This window comes from Phalaenopsis equestris, unplaced genomic scaffold (assembly GCF_001263595.1).
Source record: "Phalaenopsis equestris unplaced genomic scaffold, ASM126359v1 Scaffold000276, whole genome shotgun sequence".
Lineage (NCBI taxonomy): Eukaryota > Viridiplantae > Streptophyta > Magnoliopsida > Asparagales > Orchidaceae > Phalaenopsis > Phalaenopsis equestris.
This window is the reverse complement of record NW_018164718.1, coordinates 1786124-1798039: the sequence shown is the minus strand read 5'-3', so window position 1 is coordinate 1798039 and position 11916 is coordinate 1786124. Positions and strand designations below refer to the sequence as shown.

The following is an 11916-nucleotide window of genomic DNA, read 5'->3' as shown; positions in this document are numbered from 1 at the left end:
TGCTTAGCAACAAACTACTTCCAGTTCATATTAAAAAAAAAAAAAGTGAGAAACAATCAAAATAACCCTGCAATGAAAAACAACAGTAGTTGAAAATCAAATACAAAATTAGTCCAACTAGAAAGTTTAAGCATAAAGATATAATCTGAAATTAATTTGAAAGATTAGCTAACCTCACCTGAGTAAATCCTAGGCATCTTGATAGATAAAATTTGCCCGCTATAGACGTTAAAGCAACCATTATTCCAATCGAAACATCACAAAATGGTCATCATGATCCTTATTAGGAAGGAGCCAATAGATCGATCTGTACAGAGCACAAATCACAAAAACCAAAATTATCATAAATTGTACTAAAATTATAGCAATGGTAATAGAACAGGAAAAAAATGAAAATGGTACTTACCATGTGCAGTCACAAATTGAGTCAATGAATATATATTTGTATCTACAGTTGTGATGTAACAGGTCCTCTTTGATCAAGTAAGGCAATGGCAAAATAAATTGCAATAAATGCAAAAGACATTTTGCACCTCTTCTTCTTGAATGCTGGGTAATAAAAAAATTTCTCAAAAGCCCAAATACTGAACAAGCCAAGTTAGCAGACATTTTAGCCATCCTTCAACGCAAAGCTCAATAAAATCCAAACTCCTGATGAATACATCAATTTTACTGCAGATGGATCAGTCCAATTGAAATATCTTAGGACGCAAAAACACACTTTACAAAGTTGTCAAACAATTCAGCAGCACATACAAGTTTTCCCTCAAATCCATTTTATGTGCAAGGAGCTTGCTACCAGTTGGTGAGCCACCAACCAAATGTTCACATTCACCAAAAGAAATTTGTGCTGAAAAACAGAGAACACCAAACAATATTGTCTAGTGACGTGCCATGCACCTATTCAGTCAATGGCCAATGGAATTCATTGATAATCGCACAAGCCGCAATAGTCCTTCAACATTGTGGAAGTTAAAATCAAGGACTCTACTGGCAGAGCACGCTTCAATACCATTCTTTCCCAGGTCAGTACTAGCAGCTGCAATTGCATTCTGTGATTTTTTGGTGGCTTCAAAAGCACAATTTAAATAATTTGTCTGGAAAAAATAGCACATTAAACAAGTTAAGCTTAATTACTCCTGTGTCAAGAATAACCAAATGCAAGCTCATTCAACAATTTATCTGCTATCTACCGACAATGAATAGCAAAACTATTTGCAATCCCCAAATTACAAAAAACACTAATAACAAAACCTAAACAGCTCTAGTTAAAAATTCAGAAAATCATGCAAACCCTGATCAAGTCCACGATTACTTTCACACAAGAAATGACAGAAAAAATGCATTAGAAAACTAGAGCTGCATGTTCAGGAATGCTTCTTCTTGCTGATACCATTTAAAAAAAAAACATCAACATTGTTGTCCTATTTGAGTTATATTTTCAGTAAGTGATATGCCTTGTTTGAATCTTCTTGATGCAAAAGGGGTGAAAAAGCAACAACTTCAAATCCATTTTTTTGCAGTAAGATGGCTACAATAAAATACATCCCATTTCCTCTCATAATACAAGAAATATCTTAATAAAAGTGCTAATCTAATACAAAGTAAAATTTGATCAAGAAAATCAACAGAACAAGCTAAAAACTAAAAACCAATTAAATAACATTAAACATAGATGATGAACTCAAACAACGCACACCACAAGCACACCCCCATCCCAAACCTCCGCCCAAAAATAGTGCTCTCCAAAGATTAATACTCCAAAGTAAAATGGATATCATAGGGAGAAAACAATTGTATGATCACATAGTAGGAAAAGAATGCCATAGAAATGAGTGTGATCATGCATTAACATGAGAATCAAAGCATGCAACTTACATAGGTGAGCAGTCGCATAACATGGGGACGATTCCGGGAAGCTATAGCATGATTGCTAGGAATTTGAGGGGAACTGATTGGCCTCACTGAAACAACCTTATCAAGCCCACCATGATTATTTAAGTTATCAATATCAGAAGCAGAGGACGATGGTGACTCACCTATAAACATCATTAGCAAGGTAGAAATATGTTAAAATTAATGAAACAAAATTAACAAAAAGTTTGAACACAAAAGAGAGAATGTGGCAAAGCTTAGAAAAAAATCAAGCATATTTGATAGCTCGTTATAGAAGTAGCAGAGGACAGCTGTCTATATTAAAAAATTCTATATTTATTTGCTACATGTAAAACCTACAAGGGTAGCAAAATTATTCCAAACATGTTCTCTCTTAATAACGACAAATCAAAAGATATGTCCTTCATTTAAGATGGTGGACAAATCTCCAGAGCATTAATTAGTCAAACATGTGCTTTGAAAGAACGAGTAGCATTCATGAAACTAAATGTTCTGGAATTCATGCTTACAAATTTATTACATAGCTATAAAAATTGATATTTTCAACAGATACAAGACAAAACACTGTAATTATGTGACAATCATAGAAAAGAATCATCCATGTTTCATAACATTAGCATTCAAACGACAATATTTCAAAAACTTCCTAGTATTTAGTAATATTTTTCATACTTTTCTAAAATGTTAAAAAAATCAAAATAAAAATATAAACTTGAAGCATATAATTATAAAACACTCAATTTGTAATTGAAAATTAAGAACAATGAAAAGAAAGGTCAGCTACCCTTCGCAGTAGAAGCCAAAGCAAGAAAAAAAGCGGCCGTATAAATTGGATGACAACTTCAATTAAAAAAAACTTCAGAAAGCAAAAAAGATTGGTTTGTATATGGCTATAGCGAAAAAAAAAAAGAAGATAAAATATAAACTTAAAGACATTAACATGGCGACATCCTTATAATGCATTGTGTATTTGCACTTTTAAGGTCATCATTAGCCTTATCAAAACTAGTTGGGGTGGGCTTTATAAATCATAATTGTCCATTAGTTCTTGTTGGGTGTTGCATAAAAATGTTAATAACCCTATTAAAGCTTTTCTGCAAGAATTATATCCATGCTACTTTGACCTAATCATTTTCCTTCATACCCTTATCCTTAGGCACTAATTTTATCTAACCCTCTTATACATACAAACGTACATACATACACACATACATATACACACATACACACACACATATACACACACATATATATATACACGCATATATACATACACACACACATATACATATGTATATATGTATGTATGTACGTATGTATGTATATGTTACCATTAACTTAGATTATACTCCACTATCATATCTTTAATCGATGTTATTTCATCGTTAGTTTAACATAATCATTCCCAATTGAAACTTGATGGTTTTTTCAAATATTCATCATACATTATCATATTTGCAACAATCGACTTGGTTCAGAATCATTTTGTTACTTCCAACAATTAGATTGACATAACATAGCCAACCGGATTATTTAATACAAACTATCAATTACCATTCAAAATCTCCATTATATTCAATTGCTGCACAATACTACCTACTTTTCCATTTAAAAAACACAATCATAACCCGAGATGTTATACCCTAACATATGTTTCATTCTTACATAGATATATCTAATTTGAAAATGAATAATGAAAAAGTGATTAAAAAAAAAAGACATAGGCTTGAAGCGCCTGAAATGAGGACATCCTTTCCTATACTCAATGGGCAACTCGATATTCATTCATAAAACTGGTCTTTCTTTCATTTATAGGTTTAGTCAGTTAATTAATGACTTCTTGTTTTCTAATTTATTAACTTTGCACGGCATTAATTTGATTACAATTGATACTGAGAAAATAGCTGAATGGTTTGATTAAATTCTAATTGCCTGATTTATCAGCAATTGAGTTTTTGGAATACTAGAAATAATATTTAGTAACTTCGTGTCATTTATTTATGAAAAAATATGAAACATTTTCAAGACAAAGTTTGCGTTTAAATTATTATGATTATGCATATAATTAATTAGGCTCGATAACAACTCAAACTCAATAAAAGAATAATGAGAAGAAAATTTTAAAATAAGATAATATTCAAGTTTGGCTTAAGCTAGTAAATTATGAACTTAAATAATATAGCATCTGGGTCAACTCAATTCCCTTATATCCCTAGTTATGCTATTCTATGCAAATATCTTTGCATAAGTTATATTTATGTTGATTAAAATCTAAATCTTTTACTTTCCAATCCTGGACAATATTTATATTTACCCTTGTTCTGAGCACATTCGCCGAACACAGCACAATTGCGAACTCACACCAACTAAGTTTGTTTTGCACAATTTTATCTTCAATGGATGCTAATATTAACTACTCCAATAAAATCATTCATTAGTTTAACTTTCTTAATTTTTCCATACATCTATTCATTCTCATAGCTCAACTCAATCAAACACTTTTTTACTACCAAAACTCGGATTCACATAAAAAATAGCTAGCCTAATTGTAATTAATTGAGGTGTACCTTTAAGTTCATGATATTCACTTGTCACATAATGATCCTTGGGTGATTCTCCAAATTCTTAATCTAGAGGTTGTAGTGTAATGTATATCTACATTCTTCCATAAATAGAACTTTAAAAAATTCATGGGTAAAATAAATAAACAAATATGAAGTAATCCAAGTCTTCAAACTCAAAAGAACAAATGCTTGAGACACCCAAAAAGAGGATGACAAAGCACTCCCAAATCACAAGAATTTCAACATTCGTTGCCTAGCAAACGCACAAGGCAGTTGAAGGCACCTTCCCTACCTGCTACAAGTAATAAATGTAGCTCTTGATGGTAGGAGTAGAGAAGTACCATAAACTAAAGCCTATTAATAGGAATAAGCTTCTGAAGATGATGATTATGATAGTGAAAATGACAATAACAACGATGATCAAGGTACTCAAGTCAGCCTATTGTATATTTTAAAAAGTTCATGGGTGCTCCAAGTGGTAATTAATACACCTAAGGGAATGCTTTCTGAAAAATTTCAATGCCTTTCCATTTGTTTAAGATAATTAAAAATAATAATGTAAATGCATGCCCAATTTCCATATAGCTCATATAGTAATATCTAGCAGAAAGTGCAAGCAAATTCACTGATAAGATGATGCAGGATTAAACCCTCCAGCCAAACAAGGTTGACGATTCAGTAATTACCAGTTCAAATAACAACATTTTGAGTAGCGATGTTTTCATTACCAATTAGCGGTGCATCCAGAGCAACTTGCAGCTCAAGCCGATCTTTACTGGCACTGGGATGTTTGTAATATGCAACCTTCAAATAAGCCACTTCCGCACACTTGTATGCTAAAGCAGAAGCAACCATTTGTTTCAATCTTTCAAACTCATATGCACAAAATCTGTTAGAATAAAGCAACATAAGCCCACAATAGATTATATCACATTTTAATTTTTTGTAGGAGCTTCTAAAAAAAAAAATATCTACAGGTTGAAAATTATATTATCAGCCTATCACCTCTTATTATATTGGGACAAGCAGCAGATCCCAAACAAAAAAGTAATTACATTTTCATGTTTGACTGCTACCAACTACATTAGTATTAATCTGCAAAACTATTGCTTAACTGTTAATATATTAGCACATGCAAATTCTGCACGGCAAGATCTAAGCTAAATAATTTTCTAGAATCACAACAGAATATTAGCTAAAGAGTATGGTAAACAAGCTTTTTTCTATGATTCAGTCGATTGCTAGAATCACAACAGAATATTAGCTAAAGAGTATGGCAAACAAGCTTTTTTCTATGATTCAGTCGATTGCAGCATACCTTCCAATTTTGGAAAACCTTAATCACATCAAAACAATAAAAATTTAGCAAAAAGTTGAAAGCACTCATAAATTTGGTAAAATTTTGCTCAAGCTAATTGAACAAATTCTTCAAAAGATAGTTCCCATACGCATAAGATACATCATTCCCAAATAAGATGATCTAATTCTTTTTTATTTTTTATTACACAATCTTTCTTGTATTAATAATGTGAATAGTTAGATGTTAATACTATTTGATCATTATTTCCGCCTTAGTTAATTCTAAGCACCAGACCGGGCCGTAACAAAAGTGGTATAAAAAAAATTAGGTTTGATCATGACCTAAAAGAGCAATCATGATGACTAAATTAATTTATAAATGATATTAATGAAATATTAAATTTTGTCTAATTATAATTTTCTTATGTTAATTCAAAAATATGGAAAATCATGGGGGGCGATGCTGGAGATGATTGATATTGTAGAAGTTGATGCACCCCCGCAGATTACTGTGAATACTGATGCATTTAACGAGATGATCACTCCAGAAACACAGTTGATTAAGAACTCTCAGACTCAGTCCAATACTAGTGGAGATGAATAAGTACATGAAATTATTTCAGGATATAATACCACCTCTCTTTTCTGGGGAGAAGATCTGGTAAATGCTGCAAATTGGCTATTGAGAAAAGAGAAGATCCTAGATGGATTGTCTTGTCCTCCGGAGAGAATGATTACACTGGCTACAATTGCATATATGAGAGAAAAGCAGAGAGGTGGTGGCTTGGACAGCTGCAAGAGAAAATTGGGGGTAGAACTAGTCACATGTTCGGTGGGGTGAGTTCGTGAGTACCTTTAAAGACTAGTTTGCACCACCGTCGGCCACAAGGCAAATGCAGGACAAGTTTATCCGGTTGGTATAGGGTGATCTATCCATTATGCAGTATGAAGATTAAGTCTTCGTGCTCTCTAGGTATGAACTTCAGTTGGTTCTTAATGCAGAGGAGAAGTGCCACATTTTTAACTAGGCTTAGAGATGCGATTAGACAACCATTGATTCCTCTTTGAATCGATGATTATTCTGTTCTAGTATAGAAAGCTAGGAGGATTAAGCTGTATCTGGAGGCTACTCAGAGGAAGGATATTCAAAAAAGAAGAAATTCAGAGGGATCCAAGTTTTCTCGAAGCTCTCAAAGGCAGTCCTTTCAGTTAGTTGGTACAAGTGCTAAGAAGGCTAGATATAGCAACGTTCACACTCAGTTTAAAGCGAAGAAATGTGGCAAGTGTGGAAGATCTCACTAGAGTGAGTGTCTATCTGGATGCAACACTTGCTTTTGGTGCCAACAACAAGGACATATGGCGAAGAATTGTCTTAAGTTGGGTCAAAGAGCTTCAGCAGATTCCAGAGGCGGTGCTACAACACCTCAGAGGAGCTATGGGAGACCGAGGGCGGCTGAATCTTCAAGGTCAATACCAAATGCAGGTCAGGCTCAGCAGAATGTTCAGCTCTTTCACGGCAAGAAGCTAAGGACTCTGCAGACGTCAGCACAGGTATGTTTTACTTTTAACATTTTCAACATTGTGCACTTTAGCATTATAGGATTTATGTCACATCATACATAAAATAAGTAAGAATTTAAATCTTAATAAGATAATTCAAAATGTTTAATGGGTGATTTTAATGATAGGTATCATACATATTCAGAATAGAGCAATAAAAATATTATTTGATTTGGGGAGTATCACACTCATTTATAGCTGATGAACTAGCTAAAGTGGTGTGGTTAAATATCATTTTGATGCTTGTGATACTATTAGTTAGAATGTCAAATGACGCTTTTCTGAAACTTGATCAATCATGTGAGGTGAAGCTTATGATTGGTGGAAAGAATTTAATGCCCAACTTATTGTGTTGCCCTTAGTAAAATTTGATGTGACTTTAGGCATGGTTTGAATGTCTGAAAACTGCCACTATTGATTGCAATAAGTAGACTGTCTAAATAAATGTACCTGGTGGGAGGCAGAAGTTAAATTTTCTGGTGACAGAGGACTGACATTTATGATTATGAAAGCTTGCAAATTGTTGAATCATGGAATTCTAGAGTTTTCTTTCTCAAGTAGTAGATACTTCTAAGAAAGTGAAGTCTTTGGGTGATATTTCAGTGGTAAGAGAATATCCACAGGTGTTTTAGGATGATTTACCATGGCTACCACCAGTGCGAGAGATTAATTTCAGCATTGAGCACTTGTCAGGTTCTGAGCCTGTATCTAAGGCACCTTACAGAATGACAGTTGAAGAGTTACGGGAACTAAAAAATCAACTGGAGGAGTTACCAGATAAGGGGTTTATCAGACCTAGCACATCACCTTGGGGAGCTCCAGTGTTATTTATGAAGAAGAATAATGAAAGCTTCAGGATGTGTATTGATTACAGGGAGCTGAATAAGCACACAATTAAAAATAAATATCCACCGGCAAGAATTGACAATTTGTTTGATCAGTTGGAAGGGGCCTTTGTATTTTCAAAGTGATTTGAGATCAGACTATCACCAACAAAAGATGAGAGAAGAAGACATAGCGAAGACTGCTTTCAGAATCAGATATGAGCACTATGAATTCATGGTGATATCATTTGGACTGACAAATGCTCCAGCAGTTTTCATGGACCTAATGAACAAAGTCCTCAGGCAGTTTGTGGATACTTTTGTGATCGTCTTTATAGATGAAATTCACGCATATTTGAGGGATGAAATCAATCATGTAGATTGCATATAAAGTCAGTAAGGCGATAGCAAACTCAGTTGAAATTCAGCCTGATGTGACATATATTGAGAAGCCAAAAAGGATTCAGGATTATGATGTAAAGAAACTGTTGAACGGAAAGATCCATTTTGTGAAGATTTTATGGAGGCACGAATCGAAAAAGGATGCTACTTGGGAGAAGGTCATCGAGACGAAAGAAAATATCATTAGCTTTTCTGTTGAGGTATGTACTTTCATGTTTATTTTCAAATTTCGATGATAAATTTTTTTATGAAAAAGGGAGATTGTAATAAGAGAAAATTAAAATAATAGCAATACTAATAACAATACTGATAATACTAATAATAATAATAATAAACCGACACATCCCATTAGTTATAGCATAACCGTCACAATCCACATTCGAGTGAGGAAGAGGAAAGGAATCCGCATAAGAGAAGGAAGAAAGGAGAGGGAAGAATGAAGGAAGAAGTTGTGGCTACTGTATAACGTCGTGCCCTAGCCAAGAAGGAGGAGAAATCGAAAAGAAGGAGAAGGAAAGTCGTTGAACAGCATCAAAGAGTTACCTGGACTGGGTCGTGATCGAAGAGGAGGAGATGTCGGCGTTGTGTGCTCTGTTGGGGTGAGACGGGACCGAAGGAAGAAGAACTCACGCAATCGAGCTGAGACTAAAGAGTGAGCTTCCCGCGTGAGCTAGGCAGAGGCCAAAAGTCATATAAGGTATATTTAATATTTTTATAAGTTAAATTAATATGTTATTGCGTATAAATTTTATGAGTGTGTGTGTAAGTTTTAAAATACAAAATAAAATTTAATCACGACTTTAATACAGAGAAGAACCATCTATTTAAATCATATTTCTTATGATGCTTGATTGCTATGTTTCTTATTATTTTATCAATTCAACATAAAATTAAAGCGATTTTCCTAATGATAAATGTTAAGAAATATGATTTAAATGTAACATGATATATTAAGCATGGCCACAAGCACCAACAGCCCCACTTTTTGAAAAGCATATAGTCGTCAACAAGTCATGTAGACTTGTTGAAAAGCATAGCTAAAAATTGATTTTTAAGAAAAATTTCAGAACTAAACTTAATAGTTTGATATTAAATCACACTTTCTAGTTGAAGTTCACACGATGTGGAATAACAATTAAAAAAAAAATAGTACATGTGGTCAATAAATCAGTTTCTTAAAGCAGAACTGAAACTATTCTCAAAGATATTAAACCACAGGCAATGAACATTTAAGAAGTAAACAATAATAGAGAAAAACATAGCGTGCCATTGTTAAGCAAAATCAATAATTGCAACAATACTAACAGATAAAATCAATATTCATCAAAAGGACGAACAGAGTAGATTCAACAAAACTAATGGTGGCTGCATCCACATTCATTTCAAACTACATACTTGATACAACCATAAAGGTTAAGCTGCAAAAATATCAAACATTAGCATGCTCAAGCCCCAAAAAATACATTTAAGCCGCGCAAGTAAATCCTTGACGTTGCAATATTCCATATGCACCCAATGTAGAAAGATATTAAAAAAATTAAAGGATTTTATTGAAGCGTATTACCAAGGCAAACTTATAAAATCTGTACCCCGACTCCAGTTTAAGGTAGCCAACAAAATTAACACAATAAAAAATCTCACTATTTGATAGAACTTACTCGCAAAACTTGGCAGTTTCATAATACATCATCATCATTTGATTGGATGGAACCAGCTCCCCTTGTCTGGCATTGTCTGCATTAGAAGGTTCCAGAAGAGAAGCGGCAAATAGAAATTTCAGGGCAGACTCAAAAAAAATGCCACTGCTTTCATCTTCCAAGCCTACACTCTGCAGGGAAAAGCATTTATTCGTATGATAAAGTTAAGCTACATTTTGCTCTGAATATCAACGGGGGAACAGTTAAGAAGAATGTAGACCTTTAAGCGATGAGCAGTGTGCTTTAAATCACGAGCCTCTTTTATTAAAGCATTTACGCTAGAATGGCCATCCTTCTTCATTGGACTTGATGACCCAGGCACACTAGTTGCGGATTGCCGCAACAGATTGGGAAGAGTTCCATTCTGTTCATCATTGTTTTTTAATTGTTTTGTTGACTTTAATATCTCATTATTTTCTGCATCGACAGAATATTGTTCTAAATTGGCCCCTTTAACAGAATCCGGAGCTTTTGGGGGACCCCCAACCTTTTTTTCAAGTTTATCTTTAGTTGTGCTAGATGAATGCATTCCTTTCCCAATACCCACTGTCGACTGACCAGTTGCCTCTCTCTCATGAGAAGATGACTTCTGAAGAATTTGCTGTGGTGCCAGTTTGGTTCGGCTTACACCTCCAATAGCATCTCTCAAGTCATGATTTTTCTGCTTCTTAGAATGGTTTTCCATATTCTCATTTTTTATAGAATTCAAGTGATCAAAATCAGCATCAGCAGGACCGGTGTTACAAGTTCTCACAGACTGGAAATCCTTCTGCTCAGTACTGCAACTAAGTACTTTAAGTTTGCCCTTATCAGAGCCGTTGTTCAAATTTCTCCTTTTCTCTTTCATATGTGAAGAATTCTTAAGAGAATTTTTAACACCAGATGTACAATGTTGATCTTCATCACATATATGGTTATTATCTGACTGTTCTAAATGATATTTTTCAGGATGATGGGGTACATTGCCATTAACAAAAACAACTTTTGCTTCACATGGATCAGTAGAACTGATGTCATCATGTTTAACAACTTCGGAATACTTGCCATCGATGGATTTAACACCAGGTAAACAATTTGTTTCTATATCCTGATAATCATGAGACCCTTTCAAAGAATCAAGAGCTCCAGACTCCGAAGATCTGTAAATTCCTGAAGATCTAAGACAATCATTAGAAGCTTGATCCTTGGCTCTTGTGCCTGATTGATCACTAGAGCCATCCAACTCACCATCAGAAAATCTTTTTGGACTGCCCGTCCCGGAGTAAACCATAGAGATGACAGTATCTTTTATAGATGAGTTTCTTCTGGAAAAGTTATTCTCGTTGTTTAAAATCCTCATTGGAGATGAAGAAACAGACTCTACTGGTGATCCTCTTGCTTCCAGTAAATTGACTTTACCCTTTTGGGATCCTGATACCTTGGAAGAACTTGAAGTAGCTGCTGCTAAAAACCTCACATTGGTCACATCCCGCTTCAAGCTATCAACACAATCCAAAGTCTGTCCTGACATTGCATTCTCTTTGTAATGTGCCATTTGCTCATCTGCCGAAGGTCGCAAACCCTCGTTAACATTTATAGCAGTAGGATGTTTCCTGTTACTAGATAATCCAATTCTTGTTGAACAACCTTTCATTTCAAAATTTCCACCCCCAACAATTGCACGGGACTCTTTCC

The 11916-nt window shown here is 34.3% G+C and overlaps 1 protein-coding gene across 1 annotated transcript in view; it reads right to left on the bottom strand.

Annotated features, from left to right (window-relative positions):
- Positions 1 to 235: 235 nt before the first annotated feature.
- LOC110024794 overlaps positions 236 to 11916 on the bottom strand; it is a 24063-nt gene continuing 12382 nt past the window's right edge. The window contains exons 8-13 of the mRNA XM_020724952.1: positions 10463 to 11910; positions 10204 to 10373; positions 5189 to 5349; positions 1879 to 2039; positions 407 to 1097; positions 236 to 307 (exon numbers count right to left, since the gene is read on the bottom strand). Coding sequence (XP_020580611.1) covers positions 909 to 1097; positions 1879 to 2039; positions 5189 to 5349; positions 10204 to 10373; positions 10463 to 11910 — 2129 coding nt within the window. The 3' untranslated portion in view covers positions 236 to 307; positions 407 to 908. The remainder of the gene's footprint in view (positions 308 to 406; positions 1098 to 1878; positions 2040 to 5188; positions 5350 to 10203; positions 10374 to 10462; positions 11911 to 11916) is intronic.